Genomic DNA, 22,173 nt, shown 5'->3' with positions numbered 1-22,173 from the left:
TATTTTGACATGTGCTTCCTCTATCACTTTAACCACATGCTCTTACCTCACCATATTGCACATTCACAGCAAACAGATAAGCCGCATTGACATCCCTTCCACACCCAGATACAAATACAGTAGACATCACACTGAGACTCTATGTTCCCAGCCTAACAAGCAAAGAGAAGCATCATTGGTTTGGCATCACACAACCAGGCTAGGCACTTTTATACAACAAACAGGTTATTGGCAGACACTTGACTGATGGTAAGTTTTTGTTTCAGTTTATGGAGAAAGTCTGATGCTCTTTGGAGAAGTAGTTGTTTTTTCATGGTGCTTTGTAGCCTATTCTATCTCTTATTGATCTTTGGCTCTCTGCTCATCAGTATACCAGTTGACCATGGATTTCATGTGTTTCCATTACTGTAACCTACTTGTATATGTATCTTATAACCTTTATTGTGATCATCATAGTGTGTATATCTTAGAGTGACATGCGTCACTTAATTGTAATTAGCTCCAGGTGCTTCCTGTGAGTGTGGGGTGGGGTTTTGAGTATAAATGCCCGGTGATCGAGCTTTTTGTGTTGACGTGACATGGCCGCAATAACTATTTTGCTACAACAGTGGCTGAAGGATCAGAAGGAGCGTGGAGATTTGGACATTTTTGGAAAGAGAGGAAGAAGGAAAAGGAGTAGAGGGAAGCTGTGTGGTGTGTAAGATTGGCGGTAGGTACCCCCAAAAAATGATGTACTCGGTAGCTCAGAAGTTTAACCTGACGAGAGTGAGGATGAATTACCTGCAGTGGCAGGTGCGGTGAAGACCGGAGTTCGAGCCTCATCCCGATGATGATAAAGATGCTTTTTGGCCCAGTGGGAGAGAGATTTTTTTGGAGAGAATGGATCCTTTCCTTCTGACTGATCCATATGTGGTGTCAGGTTGGGTGATGAAGAGGGTGGGGACTGTTGACTCGGTGAAAGTAACTCGAAGTGGACTCGTGATGATTCTTTGTTTCTTCCCTCCAGAGGGAGCAGGCGCTCCGCATCACGTGCCAAAAAAAACGGACTTGCTTTGCTCTCCGGAGCAGGGCTCAGTTGAAAGGAGTGATAACTGGGGTGGCGTTAAGGAGGATCAACTAATAATGGAGAATTCCCGGTGTCTGTGACACCCGCCTTTTCGTGTGAAGCAGACCTGGTGGAGAGGGTAGTAAAACAGAGAAGACACAGTCTGTCCTGACTTTTGATGCCGAATCAAGCTGACAAGGTCAAGTTAGGATGTGTCAGCTATCCCATGAGAGCTTTTGTCCCAAATCCATTACGTTGTTTTAGGTGTCATGTTGCAGCAGTGTGTAAGAGGGATATTTCTAGATATGAGAAGTGTGTAAGAGGGCACGAGACAAAGGAAGGTGTAGTATAAATGGAATAAGTGTGTTTTAACCCATGGTGCTGGACATCAGAAATGTCCGGTGAGAGAAAGGCAGTTTGAGGTTTGCCAAGATCAGAGTAGTACAGAAGGTGTCATATGCTGAGGCAGTGAAGAGAGTACTTACTGCCCTTCTCCCTCCAGATCCTCTCTCGGTCTTCCTGAGCATTCCTTCCTCAACTATGTACTTTTCAAATTTTTATTGAATCTAACTATTGGAGAGCTTGATGTTCGAGCGATAGCGCTGAAGATCATGTTTGACATGTGCAATATGTCTTATCATTTCCATGCTCCACCCCTGATGTGAAGAACCTGTGTTTTGTTAATGTTTAGTAGTATATACATTTATCCGAGGACCTCACCTTGTTAAACAAGGTGGCGTAGTGGCTACAACCTTCAACCTGTTACATTAGGCTAACTGGTTGTGTTCATCATTAATCTTTAAGACCATACTGGGTTATTTTGTGGTGGCTGTTTGGTTGCTAAATTTATCTCACCATCGGTGATGTGTGTTAATCTCTGGAGTTTCCTCCACACGCAGCAATATGGAATGAACAGTTTCCCTAAAAGGACATTGCAACATCCCTATCCGTGAGGGGTGTGTCAACGCAGCACAGTGTTGTTGTCATCCTTGTGTGATTCACTGCCACTTATTCATTATGTCCAGATCAGTTTGTGTGTGTGTGTGTGTGTGGTTTGTGAGTGTGTGTGTGTGTGGAGGTTGCATGAGCAAATCTTTCCATTATTTTCCATCCCATCTCATTTCCTGTGCCTAAGCACTCCTTCCTGACTTGACAGGGTTTCTACTGTCATTCTGCTCTCATTCGGTCTGGACAATCTAGTCAGACCACATGATTATGAGTCAGTGTATTGTCTTGGCATGATGCATAGGACTATTCAAATCCACATGTGGAAAAACGCAGGTCTCTTTTCTATTGTGGAACCTGGGTCAGCAGGTCACGTTGCAACAAACAGTTGATCCATTAATCAAACACCAGCCCGAGAGGCTTGTAGGAAGTCAACAAAAAGGCAGTGACTTTGTCAACTGCTACAGAATCAGCGTTCACAAAATGTTATCAATACAACAGTGAATAATCTGTGTGTCCTTGTACCTCCAGTCTGGCGTCTATCGCTATCAACAGATATGAGTATAATCCATAACTTTTAGAATCAAGTCTAGTGACCATCAATCCGCATCTTGAGTGTCACAAACAGAACACTGGAAATGGTGATTAACAGAAACTCCAAATATGCTAAACATTGTGTTGATCACTACAAACCAAATATGAACTTTAGTCACATTACATTTCCCTATTACAATGTGTGGTAAAAGACACATCAGTGTTACAATGAGTCTCAAACTAGAAACTGAACTGACCTCCTTCCAATGTCCTAGATTCTGTCTATTATGTAGGGCAGGGATGGGCAACGGATGAGTTCGGTTTCTTTGTGGTCCCCCCCCCCCCCATCAAGATTGCCCATCCCTACTGTAGGGGATTCAGTGTGACGCAAACTTAGATTCGGTGTGACGCAAACTACTACTTCACTCTCTCTCTGCTGATTTGATGCTAGGGGAAATTGACATGTCATCTTTGCCTGTCGGCATTGTTGTTTCATCTCATTAACTTCCACTTAGAAGCTTTTCATGTTAAAGAAAATACATGGAACAGTGAAAACCCCCTCAGATCTTCCTTATAGTCTAATGGTTTACAGCTTTATTATGCTATGTATTGTGACATTGCAACACCGAAAGGCCACAAAAACCGGATGCGTCCGGTTTTCATGTGAAATCGAAAGAGAGCCTGTGACGTGACTTCCACTTTTGGACATCAACAAGGCGACAATCCAACTTAACTCCTGCTCCAAATCTACTGGATTGGTTGAACAGTGCAGAAGAGAACCTGCCTAAAATGTTTAAGTCAGGACCAGAAAGAGAGAAACGCCATTCTTTTACGCCTGCTCCGTTAAGGTTACTGGAGGGGCAGCAGAAATGTGGGCAGCATTGTAGAAGCAACAATGGTGGATAACTTAAGATAGTTCACTCAGGCCGTTTACCACTGTACAAAATAGTAAGTTCTGGTCTACTTAACAGGGTGGCTCTCCCATTAAAAACGAATGCGATTAGTTCTGCTTAGTTCATTGACTTCCATTGAAAAACAGTGGGATGTCTCGCTTCCTTTTCCATCTTTGGTAGAAGGTGATATTAGCTACAGCTGCCTAATTAGGTTCCTGATGCTGCTTACGAAAATCGTCAGATAGATCAATCTAGATGAAGTGAAGTCACATCAACTTGGGCCTGGCTCCTGTGGCCTTGCTGAAGCCAATTTAGCTTGTATTCCAGGAGATCCTCTAGGCAGAGATACTATACTGAACAAAATGTAAACACAACATCAAATCAAATCAAATGTATTTATATATAGCCCTTCGTACATCAGCTGATATCTCAAAGTGCTGTACAGAAACCCAGCCTAGAACCCCAAACAGCAAGCAATGCAGGTGTAGAAGCACGGTGGCTAGGAAAAACTCCCTAGAAAGGCCAAAACGTAGGAAGAAACCTAGAGAGGAACCAGGCTATGTGGGGTGGCCAGTCCTCTTCTGGCTGTGCCGGGTGGAGATTATAACAGAACATGGCCAAGATATTCAAATGTTCATAAATGACCAGCATGGTCAAATAATAATAATCACAGGCAGAACAGTTGAAACTGGAGCAGCAGCACGGTCAGGTGGACTGGGGACAGCAAGGAGTCATCATGTCAGGTAGTCCTGAGGCATGGTCCTAGGTCTCAAGTCCTCAGAGAGAGAGAAAGAAAGAGAGAAAGAGAGAATTAGAGAGAGCATACTTAAATTCACACAGGACACCGGATAGGACAGGAGAAATACTTCAGATATAACAAACTGACCCTAGCCCCCCGACACATAAACTACTGCAGCATAAATACTGGAGGCTGAGACAGGAGGGGTCAGGAGACACTGGCCCCATCTGAGGACACCCCCGGACAGGGCCAAACAGGAAGGATATAACCCCACCCACTTTGCCAAAGCACAGCCCCCACACCACTAGAGGGATATCTTCAACCACCAACTTACCATCCTGAGACAAGGCTGAGTATAGCCCACAAAGATCTCCGCCACGGCACAACCCAAGGGGGGGCGCCAACCCAGACAGGAAGATCACATCAGTGACTCAACCCACTCAAGTGGCGCACCCCTCCTAGGGACGGTATGAAAGAGCCCTAGTAAAGCCAGTGACTCAGCCCCTGTAACAGGGTTAGAGGCAGAGAATCCCAGTGGAGAGATGGGAACTGGCCAGGCAGAGACAGCAAGGGCGGTTTGTTGCTCCAGAGCCTTTCCATTCACTTTCACACTCCTGGGCCAGACTACACTCAATCATATGACCCACTGAAGAGATGAGTCTTCAGTAAAGACTTAAAGGTTGAGACCGAGTTTGCGTCTCTCACATGGGTAGGCAGACCATTCCATAAAAATGGAGCTCTATAGGAGAAAGCCCTGCCTCCAGCTGTTTGCTTAGAAATTCTAGGTGCTTAGAAACATGCAAAGTGTTGGGTTCATGAGACGAAATAAAAGATCCCACAAATGTTCTATATGCACAAAAAGCTTATTTCTCAATGTTGTGCACAAATGTGTTTACATCCCACACCTGACAGGCGTGGCATATCAAGAAGCTGATTAAACAGAATGATCATTACACAGGTGCACCTTGTGCTGGGGACAATAAAATAACACTCTCTTAATAAAGTAATGACGTACTTTGAGACAGGAAGCTCAATCAATCTGAAAAATTTCAAGAACTTTGAAAGTTTCTTCAAGTGCAGTTGCAAAAACCATCAAGCGCTATGATGAAACTGGCTCTCATGAGGACAGCCACAGGAAAGGAAGAACCAGAGTTACCTCTGCTGCAAAGGATAAGTTCATTAGAGTTACCAGCCTCAGATTGCAGCCCAAATAAATGCTTCACGGAGTTCAAGTAACAGACACATCTCAACATCAACTGTTGAGAGGAGACTGCATGAATCAGGCCTTCATGGCCACAAACCACTACTAAAGGACACCAATAATAAGAAGAGACTTGCTTGGGCCAAGAAACACAAACAATGGACATTGAACTGGTGGAAATCTGTCCTTTGGTCTGATGAGTCCAAATTTGAGATTTTCGGTTCCAACCATCGTGTCTTTTTTGAGACGCAGAGTAGGTTGATCTCTGCATGTATAGTTCCCACCATGAAGCATGGAGGAGGAGATGTGGGAGTGCTTTGTTGGGGACACTGTCCGTGATTTATTTAGAATTCAAGGCACACTTAACCAGCATGGCTACCACAGCATTCTGCAGAGATATGCCAGTCCCACTAAGTGCAAACCAGATGGGATATAATTTATTCCCCCCAACAGAACAATGACCCAAAACACCTCCAGGCTGGGTAAGGGCTATTTGACCAAGGAGAGTGATGGAGTGCTGCATTGTGTAACTGCCTTAATTTTGTTGGACCCCAGGAAGAGTAGCTAATGCCTTATCAGCAGCTAATGGGGTAGGTCAGTTAAGAACAAATTATTGTTTACAAAGAGGGCCTACCGGGGTACAGTGGGTTAACTACCTTGTTCAGGAGCAGAACTATAGATTTTCTTTACCTTCTCCCATCTCGGGGATTCGATCCAGCAACCTTAACGGTTACTGGCCCAACGCTCCAACCACTAGGCTACCTGCCGACCCCATCCATAATAAATACTAAATACAGAAACATGAGCAAAGCAATATAGCTCAAGTTATTGGCCTCAAAGGGCACAAAAAATAAAGTTTTCCTGTTTTTGTAGCATATTGACATGTTCACCCTTCACAACGAACATCAATTTCACATCTCTTTTAATAAAAGCTAAAATTTGCACCTTGTACCTTTTTTTTTTATGAGCTTGTTTTAAAGTTGTTTATTGCAATATGACATAGATAAGACCAAATGGAAAGCAGTACAGTAGCTTATGTGAAGTGTTTTGGCAAAATATTCTAAAACTTTTTGTTTTTTCTTGCAGATATGGAATATTCAAACACTTTCAACATTTTCCTATAATTGTCATTTACCATTGGCAACAATGAGTGGAGCACGTGACTCATGTGTTACTTTGTAGCACAGTGAGAATTGTTTCAAATTGGAAGGTCTCGGGAAGGTGTGACTTGTGCGCTACTACTACCGTGTACAGAATGGGTCAAACGCGTTCTGGTCTCTCGTACTGGAAACCAACTGAGACAGCCAAACGAGTCCCTATCTGCAGATTTACCAGCGTGGAGCGAAGGGGTGACCGGTTTTACAGGAATCTGATGAAAACGAAGCAGTTGCCTTCGCCGGGCACAGGTCAACCGGAGGTAGGGCTTGTAATAGGATCTGGAGATTCGGAAACCCTTCGTGGTCACGGGCGAGGAAAGTTGTTTAGAGGCCAGACAGAGTCGGAGGTAGTGGACTACACCACCCCGGTCGCCGAATACCCATCTCGAATTCATTATGAAAATATTCAGGCTCTCGACAGTGACGCTGTGAGCAAGGGAGCGGCCGACTCTTCCTTCGATGCGAAAGGCTTGGAAACGCTGGCCAGAGGATTCGAAAGAACCCGCTGCGTGGTTACGCAGCGCAGCAGCCCAGAAACAACTGGGGAGGATCATGTCTGGAATGCCCCGGCTTGGGCCATGGAAAACAAGCCATTCGGATTTGATAAACAGGATGGGGTTGCCTCCGAGGTCAGGGCGATATCGGGGGCTGTACCACCGGATGGTTCAGTCCATTGGCGCATATCTGGAGAGGAGAATTTAAAACTGACCCTGGCATCACTGAGCTTGCGTTTAGACGAGCCTCTGACAAGTGGCGTGTCAGAACCGATCGGGTATGATATACCACACACAGAGTTAGAAATTACCAAATCGAACTTTCTCGCTGCTTCTTGTGAGCCCGAAGCTGTCAGGAAAAATGAACAAAGCGGTTGTCCGGTTGAGTCGGGAAACCAGGAGGACCCCTCGATTAACTCTCCAAAACAGCCACACGGACAGGTCCAAAGTCCACTAGGTAGCCAACGTTTCCCTGGTACTATCCCAAAGCTTATTATAACCAGAGATCCAAGCCCCAGTCGGACTCAGGAAACACTAGACCCGAGGACCATGGAACTCGGAGTCGGTGGATCATCCCTGGATCCAAACGCCGACGATGAGTCCCCCTGCTCGGACAGTGGCTGTGGAGGCTCCCCGGCGCTGATGCGCTTTCGCCGAAAGCTCTCCAACTCGTCCTCCGCCGGCTGCGTATCCTCCGCCTCGTCGTTTGAGGAGTCCGAGGATGACTTCACCGGCAGCGACATCGAGTCCAGCCTGTCCCCAGTCATTTGCAACATGCTGGGCAGTCCAGACGAAGGAATGGGGGTGAGTGTGTCATCCTTAATTTGTTTGTGCATAAAATCTGGTGGTGTGCTGACTAGAGGTTTATCTTCTGTATGAAGTTGCATAACAAAAACACCCATTAGTATTATGTTAAACTCTTTGGCTATAATCGGTCCTAAATGTTGGCCAGAAGTGCCATGGATGGGCACATACTTAAACACAGCCCTATTGTTTACTTTCTACACACGAATAAATCAAGAGCATAGCACCTATATAAACTCCCAGTAATTGATTGGGTAAACCACCAACATTTCAGCATTGCTGTTCCCCCTTCAGGGTAAAATGTTGGTTTACCAATCAGCTTTTATATGAACACTATATATTTTTTTATAGCTTGCAGTTTATATGGTGTAAGTGAGCACCTCTACACAAAATAATTTCTCTGGGTGTACACCAGCGCATGCTTTTTGTTAGACTACTTTCTGTACACACACTTCCATGGTACATTTGTAGCCTACTGTATGCACTCATGCTATTGATATAAGGCATAGTCTTTTTCCATTTATGCAGAAGAGATGCACTATGATTTGAAATGATGCCCTTAATGAGCAGACATTCACTGATAATGCATGTTCCAGAACCACAACTCCATTGTTGACTTACAGACTGCATGTCAATAACACACACACACACACACACACAATTCTCTGTCAGATCAACTCCTAGATAACATATCTGAAACTCAAACGTCTCACACACACCAAGCCACCAAGCCCCTGTGCTCCTACCACAGGGTGTGTGGTGAATATTTAGCCTGAAGGAGTTTGGAGCACAATTGTATTTACACATAGATCAGTTGGGTGTAAACAATATGGTGGAAATCAGCTGAGCTAGGTGAACCTGTGGATTTGCTTACATAATACACCTAAGCCAATAAATAGGTTCACCAATGAAGTCCCTTTCACTCCTAAGTGACCCTTTACCCATGACTCCCACCACTATGACCCTTAGCTGAGATTGTCACTAATGAGCTCGTCTTGATAAACACAGGGTCATTTGCTGAACCCCAAGATGTTCTTGTTTTGACCCGTGTACGAACCAGCTTTTTACAGTGGTATGTTTCCCTCCCCAGTCAGAGGCCTTTGATGCGCCCTGACCAGAAATGCTTGGAATGACATGAGCTCAAAAACAGGATGTCTTTCCTAGAAATGGACCAATTGAAATGCGGGCAAGCTCTCTCCCTGAACAAGAATGGTGTGAATCCTGGAAGTCACCACTGGGTGAAAATACTAGAATGTATACATGCATGTTACATTTCACCAACACACATACTTTCTCTCTCTCTGTTACTTTCTCTCTCTCTGAGTGCATAGTTGTAATCAACGTGTTTTATGAGAGAAACTACTTCAGGAGAACATGTTCCGTCTTCATTTCTTCATGTCTCTGAAAGGGAGATGGTCTTCCAAATAACACATAATGACTGACCTATTTAGATGACATTGCTGTGAGTGACTCACTCTCACATTGTGTGTGCTCCAGTGGGTTTCTATACTGTGTGTGTGAGTCAATGTGTGGAGAGAGTGAGCCTTAAAAATAATGTACCCAAACATCCTGAATTCCGATACTTAGCCATAGCTCTCTTTCTATCTACTTTGTCGCTCTCTTTTCCTCCCTCATTTGCTTTCTCTAATTTGCTTTATCTTCTGTGAGTCCAGATATTTCCATATCTGTGTGTGTGTCATGTTAATGTATGAATTTAGTCTGGATGAGAGGGCATGTCAGCAGTTCCCATGTTATAGAGCCCTCCCACACCACTGTTATAATTGAATATCTATGGAACATAGTGAGTGCACTGGATGTCCATTTTGGATCTAGCTGGTGTGATACAGCAGCACTGAGGCGAGTGTTGGTTGTGATAGTATTGGTTGTTATTGGCTAATTGTACACTTTCAAAGTGTGGCCAAACCAGTTGTTACACATTGCTCAATGACGTACATTGTAGATACTTGCCTGCTCACACTGCATATTTAGAGTTGAAGGCACACACTCAGACACTACACACTCTGATGCCATCTCAGAGTGTCATGGAAAATTGGGCTGCAGGCAGTTGTGTTGCTAGGCGACATCATTGCCATATATGGTGCTGTTTCTCTTTTTTTTCTTTTTTTTTCTTCTCTCTGGTCTGTATTTTGAATGTAACTTCTTAAATATTACACATTACTTTTGACATATTTTCATAGTCTCTTTCTGCCTGCATCATCCCTTCATTTCTCTGACAATACCCCCCCCCCCCCCCCCCCCCCCCCTGTTTAGCCTTGCAGCACAGCACAGCACAAGGTTTTCCCCTGATACACAGGCAGTGGAACAGAAGGCAGAGGAAAATATAAATAAGTGGAGGAGGATAAAGTACCCTCCCTACACACACTCTACAATATATCCCACAACACACGTACAGCACATACTCCACATACGCGCACACACACAAGAACAACTCGTTGATAATCTCACATTATGCAAGTCACGATGGCAACGTTGCCACACTCGAACATGCATACACACACACACAAACACTCTTACACATACTTGTAAGTGTCCACACAAGCATTAAAGCACACATTTGTGTCAGACTTTGTTTTGTTGTGTGTGTTAACTGGGCTGTGGTTGAGCTGTGCTGCTCATGCCAACGAGAGCAGAATGAAGGGGATGTGGTTTACATGTAAACGAGGCCTGGAAAAAGAGCAGCATCACACCTAAGAGTAAGATGTCCTTTTACTCAACTTTTTACTGTGGATAAACAACATCCCAAGATTTACTGAACAAAAGGCACATAGGGGGTCCAGGTCCAGGTCAGTCATGCCATGGCACAAGTGGAGAGAGAGGCTTTTCTCTTTTGTTCTCTAATGCTTCTCTGTTGTTCCTCAAGCAAGGGGGAAGGCCGCAACATCACAGATTCCCATCAGACCAAAAGACTACAGCAGTGACCCGCTGGTGTTGTGAGCAGTAAAACAGGGCGTACCCCCTTAATAAATCAAAAGCTATTTACAATAGCCACATGCCTGTGTTTTTTCTCTCTCTCTTTCTCTCTGGGCTTATATGTCTGAGGAGTTTCTCTGAGGGACAAAGAGAAACAGGACTGCGGGGGAAGGTTTTAGAGGGGGCTATAGGGGAGTACTCTAGTGGATTTAAATAGTCTTTATTTAGTCAGGATAGCCCACTCTGTAACAAATGCTACTGTTTTCCAAGGAGTCCTGGGTTCCATAGAATCCATAAAAAAAAAAAAAGAAAGCCAGCAAAAGTGAGGTTCAGATATTCCTCTGAATATCCAATCTAGTAATTCACTTTGGCTCCAGCATGATGACTCCCACAAAACAGAATTGGCTACGTTAGGTCGATGTCTTTTGCGTCATACTCACACTTGAAAGCTGTCTTTGCCCCACAATTTTTTTTGTCTGTCTGTCTGTCTAAAATGTTTCGATATTTTGAAATCCTTTAATTTTCAGTTTAGTTAACAGAGGGGGGAAAAAATGCTGTCTGCTGGTTAAGGTATTTATTTTAGGGACATGTGGTGTGGGAGAGCCATTGAGAGCTAGAGCTACCTCCGGAGCTAGTGTGGGAGACATCTCTCATAGAGAGATCTTGAATCGCTCTGTCTCTCTCTACACTACAGAAGTACATTTCCTGGGACTAGTGTGTGTCATCAAAGTAGTGCAGAGTAAAGAGGCCCTTTCTCTCTGGGTATTACAGACGTGCCTGTCACTGGGGACTCTGTCTTTCTGAGGACACTGGCCCAGGACAGGCTGATTGGGGGGATTAGAGAGAGACTGCTACAGACTACTATAAGCAGATTGTGAGAGGACTCTGATATCAGAAAGACAGTTGGTGTGGTGGGGAAAGAAACATGGAGAGGGGAAAGTTGATAAAAGGGGAGACAGAGGTCACCAAACTTGGGGAGAGGGGAAAATGTAGCGCCGAGTGAGGGATTAGTGTGAGGGAGAGTGACGAGTTGACGAGCGAGCACGAGACCTGGGAGAGAGAAGTAACACCAGGTAGGGAGACGGTGAGACTGTAAGAGAGGAGTGACAAAATGCTGCAGAGAGGACAGAGATCAGTTGGTGTTAAAGAGAAGGCAGAGGGGGGAGGGCTCAGTAGGAGAGGGATTATAATGTAACCTCACACGAGAGGGGATGTTTACCAGACAACACAAGTTAACAAAGCCAGGCAATTGCATTGGCTGACTGCGAATGCTGCAGGGCTAACTGAGGGACAGATGGCCTCTGTAGCATTGAGCTACAGCCCTTCTAACAGTCATAGGTAGGGCTAAATGCTCACGCTAGGCTAACAGGGACATACAGAGGGGCAAGGCTAAATGCTAACCCCTCTAGGCTAACTGAGGGACAGTCCGATGGAGCGCCGGATGCTCGTGGCGGTCTCGTTTGGAGAACCTGTACTGATGGCGCGGAGTGTGTGGGACTGGCTACACTCTCATCTCCCCTCTGTGTCTGTGTGTGCCTGTGTCAGCGCCGGTCTGCTGCTCCACTACTGCTCAGTCTGCCAGGTAAGAGATTAGACAAACAGATTAGACATACTAGATTAGATACACTGTTGGGAAGAGTTGAGATTGGAGCTGGATGACAACAGGTGAGGACAGGTTTACATACAACATAAACTGTGTGGCGCGAGCCCTGAATGATTGGCTGAAAGCTGTGGTATATCAGCTCGTATACCTCTGGTATGACACAATTGTATTTTTACTCTTCTAATTACATTGGTAACCAGTCTATAATAGCAATAAGGCACCTCGGGGGTTTGTGGTATATGCCATCTGCATTACGCCATGCCTATTGGCTGTATACCACACGCCCTCCGGCTTTATTGCTTAAGTATAGTATAGCGAGGAGTTGAAGTCCGATAACAATAATCTTCTAGTCATAGATATAATAACCTTAGGTGTGAACAGGTGAAGACTGTCCTTGTGGGCTGGAATGTAGGGCCACATTGAACGTTGCAGATAGAAATGCCACAAATAGAGCCGACGTGATTCCTTATTGTACTAGTCAGAGAGGCATGTTTGTTCTACATAGCGCATTGCTAACTGAACGTTCCAAAACGTTGCGTCCTGCTGAACGCGCCCCTGGTGTACATCCAGTATGTAAGGCTATGTTTCTCTCTCTAGGATTAGGTACGAGGTGGGCAGGTACACAGTATCTCCTCTCTCTGTGCTGATCCACACAGGTATGTGTGGAAGTGCTGCTACAAACCCTGTCCTCTCCAGTTGAGGCAGGTCTGGGCAGATGTTGGTTTCTGTCTGTAGAAGGATTATCTAGCTGCTTTGGCATTAGCTAGTATGGACAGGTAGAAGGAGAGTTGTCTTTGTGTGTCTGTAGGCTGGGCCAGGTGTGTATTGGGTCCATTAAAGTTCAACACACAATTTGATGATTGTATCTTTATTTGAGCAGGTTTAACACCTAGGATCTGTCTTTATTATGAAAAGCTGTTTTTGTTGTGGGTGTTTTAGTAAGGTTCTCTGAGTTGATGTTTGCTTTGTCTCTATCTGGGCTAAGGCGGTGGTAAGCCAGGGAGATTTATGATGACGGCTGCTGTCAGAATAGACACTAGGGCTGTAGGTCAGTAGGGTCACAGCTTCACGACCTTTAGTTCTTGACCTCGTGGTCAGAACAGAGCTTTTTGTGTTCCTCTTGCGGCCAACACTGACATCCAGAATGTCACTACTGATGATGTGTGTGTGTGTTTCATGGCTACTGTCATTATGACAGGAGTCAAGACACATTTCAAGAACGTAGTGTAGGATGAAGGGAAGAAAAGAGGGGTAAGGATGGAGGGAGGCGGCAGAGGGACAGAGCTCTGCTGTTTTGTAGTGGAGGAGCAGGAGGAAAATAGAGCGGGATTAGGATAACAACAGAGCTCTGCTGTTTTGTAGTGGAGGAGCAGGAGGAAAATAGAGCGGGATTAGGATAACAACAGAGGGAAGCAGTGAGTGAAGGCAGGAGAAAGGGAGTAATACTTTTGAGGAAGGGAAAAGGAGAAGTAAAAAGAGAAGGAAGGGCAGATTCTTCTCTCCGGGGTCATTCAGGTCAGGTAATAATGGAGGTGGGAGGAGGCAGTGAAATCGAATAGAGGGGACTTGAGTTACATGCCCCCCCCCCCCCCCCCCCGGGCCATTCATTAAACTGTCTGGCCTGAACTGCTGGAGAGAGATCGAGAGGGAGATAAATGAGTGGATGAGAGAGGAGTAAAAGAGCCATTTAGGAGAGGTATAGCCCTGCTCTGATGACCCGTTCCTCTCCGGACCCCCTGTAGTGACACCCAGCATCCAATGCTCAGCTCCGAGAGGGACAGAGGGAGAAAATGATAAAGTGGTTGACTTGATTCCCCCTGCAGATTAGTGCTGTGCCACCGTGGAGCTAGCTCATCGTTCACCTGTCACATTATTCTCTGCCTCTTTGCACTTTTCCTTCTGGGCTTTGTCTTCATTTTGCAATGTTTTCAGTCTGGCAGGTGTGTCTGTGGATGACTGCACACTTTTGTGTGTTTCTGCTCTGAGGTCAGGGTTATGTTTGGGTTAAGCTGGTAAAGAGCTTTTAGAGCTCGGAAGTCTCTGTTGACATTGACCCGGGACTCAAACTACTAGCCTGCGCTGTCTCTGTTCTTCACCATGTATTCAGCACAACTTCAGGGGCCGTATCCACAAAGCGACTCCGATTTTAATAATGAATACGATTATATGGACAGATCCTAGATCAGCACTGCTGCTCAGATATTTAATGAACACGGCCTCTGGCCTGTGTTTCTCATCTTCCCTCGCTCTGTATTCAGCACAACATTTCAGCAGTCCAGTGTAAAGAATGTGTGGGTGCGGAGGAGGCAGACAGACAAACATTGGCTGGGGTTGGTTGGTTGTACTGGGCTGGAGTGTAGTGGGGCATGCATTCTTTAGCAGTCCGAGGGTTGTAAATGATCATAAAATATGGGTTTATGACGCTCTGTCCTTCCACTCAATTACCTCTATGATGACCTCTGCCTCCCATCTTCTTTCTCTTCTCTTTTTTTCCCCTCAAACGTTTTGTCTATGCCCTACCTTTGCTCTCTCCTTGTCTCTCTGTCCCTATCTCTCTCTCTCTCTCTCTCTCTCTCTCTCTCTCTCTCTCTGTCTCCTTCCAGTGATTTCCCACACATAGTATCATTTCCTAATCAGTGGTGTGTGTGTGCAATCGATGCTGTGTGTTCTCCTCTCTGCTTGCTTGCGTCAAACTCTCTTGCATAGTGACCTTGCTATGTTTTTCCAATAAAGATAAACTAACTACACACACACACACATCCGCAGACTCACTCACTTACTCAATCAAACTCGCACATAGTGTTCCTGTGTAGGCCAGGAACGTTATATTTTTGTTACCGCGGAACCAGTGTGACGTTTCTGGTCAATGTTTTCGAATATGGGGGGGGGGGGGGGACCTCACTCTGTGCCTCCGGTCGAGTGTGAGTGTGTGTGTGTGTGTGTGTGTGTGTCTGTCCTTTTAGATCAACCTCAAATGGTCTTATGACCCACTGATAAGCGATGCAACAATTCTATCCAGTTGTCTGCTGTGGCCAAGTAAGAATGAGTCGGGATGACCATATGTAAACCACTAGTTTAGCTGACTGGTGGTGTGTAACCCATTTTGTTGGTTCTCTCCTTCCCAGACCAAGCAATGGCAGAAGCTGAAAACTATGGTGCACTGGTCTCCCTTCGTGTCCTTGAACAAGCGTTATCCCTGGGTGCAGCTCGCCGGGCATGCAGGTATACACCACTCCCTTTCACACTCTGTCTCTAGTGCTCTAGCTCTCTCTCTTTTTCTCTCTCTCTAGTGCTCTAGCTCTCTCTCTAGTGCTCTAGCTCTCTCTCTAGTGCTCTAGCTCTGTCTTCCCTCTAGTGGTCTAGTTCTCTCTTTCCCTCTAGTGCTCTAGCTCTCTCTAGTGCTCTAGTGCTCTAGCTCTCTTTCTCTCCTCTCTAGTTCTCTAGCTCTCTCTTTCTCTCTCTAGTTCTCTAGCTCTCTCTTTCTCTCTCTCTCTCTAGTGCTCTAGCTCTCTCTAGTGCTCTAGCTCTCTCTCTTTCCCTCTAGTGGTCTAGTTCTCTCTTTCCCTCTAGTGCTCTAGCTCTCTAGTGCTCTAGCTCTCTCTAGTGCTCTAGCTCTCTTTCTCTCCTCTCTAGTTCTCTAGCTCTCTCTTTCTCTCTCTAGTTCTCTAGCTCTCTCTTTCTCTCTCTCTCTAGTGCTCTAGCTCTCTCTCTAGTGCTCTAGCTCTCTCTTTCTCTCTAGTGCTCTAGCTCTCTCTCTCTCTTTCGCTCTAGCTCTCTTTCGCTCTAGCTCTCTTTCTCTCTAGCTCTCTTTCGCTCTAGCTCTCTTTCTCTCTCGCTCTCTAGTGCTCTTTCTCTCTCTCTCTCTCTCTCTACTGCTCTAGCTCTCTCTCTTTCTCTAGCTCTCACTTTCTCTCTCTCTCTTGCTCTCTCTCTCTTACTTTCTTTTCCTCTGTCACTCACTTGTCCCCTCCCTCTGTCTCGTAGGTAACTTCCAGGCGGGGGAGTATGGGCGTTTGTTGAAGCGCTACTGTGAGTGTGAGCAGCTGTGCCTGTCTAAGCTGATGGGGGACATTCTGCGGCCCTATGTCCCTGGCTACTACGGCGTGGTGCAGAGGGACGAACAGGACTACAACCTAATGGACGACCTCCTGGCTGACTTTGACTCTCCCTCCATCATGGATTGCAAGATGGGCAGCAGGTGAGGCTCTCCAGGACCAATGCTGGAGAGGAGATTACTATTGTTGGATAACTCCGCTGTTAGATGATTAACTGGCTCACTAACCCGGTCTTCCCTGTCCTATCAGGACTTACCTGGCGGAGGAGCTACTGAAGGCCAGGGAGCGTCCACGGCTCCGCAGGGACATGTATGAGAAGATGGTGGCCGTGGACCCTGGGGCCCCTACGGATCAGGAGAGGGCCCAACAAGGCATCCTGAAGCCCAGATACATGCAGTGGAGAGAGACCCTCAGCTCCACTGCCACCCTGGGCTTCCGCATCGAGGGCATCAAGGTCAGGGGGCCCACTGGGTTCAACTCGGGGTCTAAATGAGGGGATTGAGAAATTATTTTTCGTGTTTCAAACTTATGGGCAAAATAAATTAACAATGAGACAAGGAAATGGGTGTGATGGTTCAGCACTCAAAAAGATGTCACATAAAGCTTACTTCATTAAAAAAACGAATAATAGTTTCACTTCATCAATAATTACTTGTGTGTATTTTGTTATCTGCAGAGAGCAGATGGGACGTGCAACACCAACTTTAAGAAGACCAAACACCGGGAGCAGGTCATGCAGGCCCTGGGAGATTTTGTTGATGGGAACATTCAGATCCTGGTACGTGTTTCTAGAGGGACATTTAGTCGGGTGGCACATAAGGGAACTTGAGTTCTAGGGGGACCTACTCAGTCCCTTCAGATTGACTGTCTATTTGACTGTTTGTCTCCCGTTCTCTCTGGTAGAAAGTCTACCTGCAACGTCTGGAGGAGCTGCGATCTGTGCTGGAGAAGTCACAGTTCTTCAGAACACATGAGGTAACCCACACAAACTCACTCACATCCTATACTACTTCCCACTTCTCTGTACCCATAGTACTCTGCTTTACTTGAAGACGATATTTATAGTAAAGTTTGGCATGAGTACTTTCCCTCAACAAACTTGTTTGCTGGATTATGATTAAATGTGATTGATATGAACATGATTCAAATTCCTTATTAAACCTGAAATATGTTACTTTATGGGCTGCCGGACCAAATAGAAATAGTTATAGATCTGTCATCCTCATTGAAAGCAAGTCTAAGAAGCGGTAGATCTGTTCTACGTGCTCTATTTTGATGCATCCCATTCTTAAATTTAGTTTTTTACTTTCAGTTTTGTACACCAGCTTAAAATACAATATTTTTTGGTTATAGACAATATATTTCAGTGGTTTAGATGCTACAATGATTCTCTACACTATACATGCTTGTTTTGTCTCCACCCATACCGGATCCGGGATAATTGTCATCAGCAACGCTGAATAGCATAGCGCCACAGTCAAATAATATTACTAGAAAATATTCATATTCATGAAATCACAAGTGCAATATTGCAAAACACAGCTTAGCCTTTTGTTAATCCACCTGTCATCTCAAATTATGCTTTACTGCGAAAGCAATACAAGCGTGTGTAAGTTTATCGATCGCTCGAAAAAACAATAAGTACACTTAGCATCAGGTAACTTGGTCACGAAAATCAGAAAATCAATCAAAAGAATCGTTTACCTTTGATCTTCGGATGTTTTCACTCACGAGACTCCCAGTTACACAACAAATGTTCCTTTTGTTCTATAAAGATATTTTTTATATCCAAATACCTCCGTTAGTTTGGTGCGTTATGCCCAGGAATCCACCGGAAAGAGCGGTCACAACAACGTAGACAATAATTCCAAATTATATCCATAATGTCCACAGAAACATGTCAGACTTTTTTTAAATAATCAATCCTCAGGGTGTTTTTCAAATATCTATTCGATAATATATCAACCGGGACAGTTGGCTTTTCACTAGGACCGGGAGTAACAATGGCCGCCTTTCTCTTTTGCGCACAATTCAATCTGAGAGCCCCCACCTATCCACTTACACAATGTGGTCGTTCACGCTCATTCTTCAAAATAAAAGCCTGAAACTATGTCTGAAGACTGTTGACACCTTGAGGAAGCGATAGGAAAAGGAATCTGGTTGATATCCCTTTAAATGGAGCAATGGGGGGCCATGGAACATGGAGTTTTCAAAATAGAAGCCACTTCCTGGTTTGATTTTTCTTAGGGTTTCGCCTGCAATATCAGTTCTGTTATACTCAGACAATATTTAGACCGTTTTGGAAACTTTAGAGTGTTTTCTATCCCAATCTGTCAATTATATGCATATTCTAGCATCTGGTCCTGAGAAATAGTCAGTTTACTTTGGGAACGTTATTTTTCCAAACATAAAAATTGTGCCCCCTAGCTTCAAGAGGTTAATTAAGGGAAAGGCAGATACCTAGTTAGTTGTACAACTGAATGCATTCAACTGAAATGTGTCTTCCAAATTAAGCGAACTATTAGAATTTTAGTAACCAGGACATGGCGGAGCGATTTCTGCGTAGTGCAGCTTTAAATAACAAACAAACACTCTCACTGACCGACTGAACTCAAATGACCTGTTTTCTCCCAGGTGGTGGGCAGCTCCCTGCTGTTTGTGCACGATGCGTCAGGCCAGGCCCGTGTGTGGATGATAGACTTTGGGAAAACGGTGCCCCTGCCTGCCCCCCTCACCTTGGACCACCGGACCCCATGGATCGAGGGCAACTGCGAGGATGGCTACCTGTGGGGTCTGGACAACCTCATAGACATTCTCAGTACCATGCTCCCCTCCAGCCGCTGAGAAAGAGCGGGCCGTGTGAGAGAGCACAAAAGGATGGCCTGGAAGAGAGAGAGGAGGAGGATGGAGAGAACACTCTCATCCTAGTCACAGATGGAGAATGAAAGTGGGGAAGAACAAATGGAAAGGGTCATTACCCAAACTAGATGTGAGATTGAGGGGAAAGGAAAGAAGGATGACAGTGAAAGAGAGGCAAATGGAGGAGCGCACAGAACATGGTGGACACTCTTTAGTCAGAGTGAGGAAACCTGTCCACACAACTAGTGTTGTCATCCCTCAATCTCTCTCATTATAAGAGCTATGACGTCAACTATCACTGCAGCACACACACGCGGACACACACACGGACACACTACTGTTCCTTCATATTATCACGAGTATGATGATAATGTACTGAACCTTTCCAATGGGATATATCCTCCTCAAGTGACCAATGGAGAACATTTTTATTTTCATTATGGACCACTTGACTTTATGCTTTTTTTTTTTTAAACAATTTTTATATATTTGTCAACACTAGAAACACTGGAAAAAAAGCGGTATATGTAAACTTTATCTGGTACTTCGCCTTTTAATGTAAATACAGTTTTATTTAATCTGTTTCCCTTCACGAGTAGCCTCTTTACACTTTGTACTTTTTCTGTGCCTAGATTTTGAGATTGGAGGCAGATATTTTTTTTTAGATATCATTCCAAAGTTTGCTGGAGAATTGACCCAAAGTCTGTAACAATTTGTTTTTTGTAAGTTGGATTGACACCTGGTGAAACCTGGAGACTGTTGATTGGCTCTGTCTGACCCCGTGTGGTGTCTGATTTGGCAGAGTTGACCCAGCAGATAAACTAACAGTGGTTCCCAACCAGGGTTACTAGGACCCCTGGGGGTACTTGGTCAATCCACAGGGGGGTACTTGAGAATATTTTACCATAGGCTTACTGGTAAAAAGTACATGAGGGGGTACTCTGGGCAGAGCAAAATTCAGCTGTTGCTATAGTAACCGCAAATGATTGGGAACCACTGGACTAATGGATCTTATTAATGTTTTTTTTCTTTATTTTCTCTCCTAGTGGGCACATGACTTGGTGGTCATGGCTAACTAGACTGTATTGCACAAATGGGTTCCTCACAAAAGCCATTGAACAAAGCTAGCCCTGCCTCTGTGTCTCTGAATATGGATTCACTCTAGTGTCCATGGTTCTTATAAGCAAACCATTTTCTGGTGAATGGAAGTTAATCAATCTGCATAGTTGTGACCATTTATTCCTTCAGTTCGGTTCATACATTTTTCTGGAATGGGCAACGATTGGCCTGACAACTGAAATGACTATTTGAACAAGTCACCTGAAACTGGAATGAATGACCTACTGTTTGTTATGACACGTTCATCCACACGTCAGACTTGTCACTGGATTTGTAGATCTGTCAGCCAACATTCCCATCCAAGTCTTCCTACATAGACAACACTGTTTGTGTATTTATGGTGTGTGTGTAGATTTCTATGTCTAGAAAATGGAGGCGCTCTGTGTGTGACCGTCAGCATTGACATCATGGAATTATGTTTCTTCTGTTGACATCTCACACCATAAAAACACATTCTGGAACAATATATTGTTTACAAAGTATTATATCTTACGTACCATGTATCCTCTTCTTCATCTTAACCTGATAGTTACTGGCTTTGACTGTTTGGGTTGTTTGTGTGAGGCTGAGCGCTGGACTGTAATAGGGTTGGGAAAGCCTAAGATGTTATAGTTTGGATAAGCCTTTCCTCTGTGCTGTACTTCAGGAGACAGTGCATTGCAAGATCACAAATACGAATGTTCAGAGGATTGAGACTGGTCCCTGCTCTCTGTCTAGAATACCATTGATTGCAATAAACTGGAACTAAGAGCTCAAGTCTTTCTAATCTGAAACCCTGTGTCGTCTCATTCAACACCAAACATCAGAAGTATGAATCGTATTGATAGAAAATGTTTTTACACTCCCCTACAAAAGTTTGGACACCGACTCATTTGAGTGTTTATTTATTTTTACATTGTAGACTAATAGTGACGACATCAAAACTATGAAATAACACTTTGATTCATGTAGTAGCCAAAAAAGTGTTAAATCAAAATCTATTTTAGATTCTTCAAAGTAGCCACCCTTTGCCTTGATAGCTTTGCACACTCTTGGCATTCTCTCAACCAGCTTCATGAGGTAGTCACCTGGAATGCATTTCCATTACAGGTGTGCCAATTTGTGGAATTTCTTTCCTTAATGTGTTGAGCCAATCAGTTGTGTTGTGACAAGGTAGAGGTGGTATACAGAAGATGGTCTTTTACCAAATAGGGCTAAGTCCATATTATGACAAGAACAGCTCAAATAAGCAAAGATAAACAGGCCTTTACTTTAAGACATGATGCTCAGTCAATCCAGAAAGTTTCTACAAGAGCAGTCGCAAAAACCATCAAGCGCTGTGATGAAACTGGCTCTCACGAGGACCGCCACAGGAAAGGTAGACCCAGAGATACCTCTGCTGCAGAGGACAAGTTCCTTAGAGTTCACTGCATCTCAAATTGCAGCCCAAATAAATGCTTCAGAGTTCAAGTAACAGACACATCTCAACATCAACTGTTTAGAGGAGACTGCGTGAATCAAGCCTTCATGGTTGGATTGCTGCAAAGAAACCACTACTAAAGAACACTAATAAGAGACTTGCTTCTGCCAAGAAACACAAGCAATGGACATTGGACCGGTGGAAATCTGCCCTTTGGTCTGATGAGTCCAAATTTGAGATTTTTGGTTCCAACTGCCGTGTCTTTGTGAGACGCAGAGTAGGTGAAAGGATGATCTCTGCCTGTGTGGTTCCCACCATGAAGCATGGAGGAGGAGGTGTGGGAGTGCTTTGCTGGTGACACTGTCAGTGATTTATTTAGAATTCAAGGCACACTT

At 44.6% G+C, this 22,173-nt stretch overlaps 1 protein-coding gene across 2 annotated transcripts; it reads left to right on the top strand.

Moving 5' to 3' along the window:
* Positions 1 to 71: 71 nt before the first annotated feature.
* Positions 72 to 21,152, top strand: LOC109908877 (inositol-trisphosphate 3-kinase C-like). 2 transcript variants are annotated; one of them, XM_031796118.1, is made up of 8 exons: positions 72 to 249; positions 6,444 to 7,812; positions 15,472 to 15,568; positions 16,331 to 16,544; positions 16,651 to 16,855; positions 17,078 to 17,179; positions 17,305 to 17,376; positions 19,036 to 21,152. In XM_031796118.1, the coding sequence occupies exons 2-8, from the start codon at positions 6,613 to 6,615 to the stop codon at positions 19,243 to 19,245; spliced, it is 2,100 nt and encodes a 699-aa protein (XP_031651978.1). In that variant the 5' UTR covers positions 72 to 249; positions 6,444 to 6,612; the 3' UTR covers positions 19,246 to 21,152. The 2 variants fall into 2 exon arrangements, with proteins under 2 accessions (XP_031651978.1, XP_031651979.1); XM_031796119.1 differs by lacking the exons at positions 72 to 249; positions 6,444 to 7,812 and adding an exon at positions 7,852 to 12,325.
* Positions 21,153 to 22,173: the final 1,021 nt, after the last annotated feature.

This window comes from Oncorhynchus kisutch, linkage group LG18, assembly GCF_002021735.2.
Source record: "Oncorhynchus kisutch isolate 150728-3 linkage group LG18, Okis_V2, whole genome shotgun sequence".
Lineage (NCBI taxonomy): Eukaryota > Metazoa > Chordata > Actinopteri > Salmoniformes > Salmonidae > Oncorhynchus > Oncorhynchus kisutch.
Note: the sequence above shows the minus strand (reverse complement) of the source record. Positions and strands in the feature narration are given on the sequence as shown.

What these genes read in the sequence shown, in the direction of transcription:
- LOC109908877 (XM_031796118.1), top strand. Translation starts at nt 6,613, where the DNA reads ATGGGTCAAACGCGTTCTGGTCTCTCGTACTGGAAACCAACTGAGACA. An exon ending in GATTGCAAGATGGGCAGCAG is followed by an intron (nt 16,545 to 16,650) that starts GTGAGGCTCTCC and finishes CTGTCCTATCAG; the next exon opens with GACTTACCTGGCGGAGGAGC. An exon ending in AGTTCTTCAGAACACATGAG is followed by an intron (nt 17,377 to 19,035) that starts GTAACCCACACA and finishes GTTTTCTCCCAG; the next exon opens with GTGGTGGGCAGCTCCCTGCT.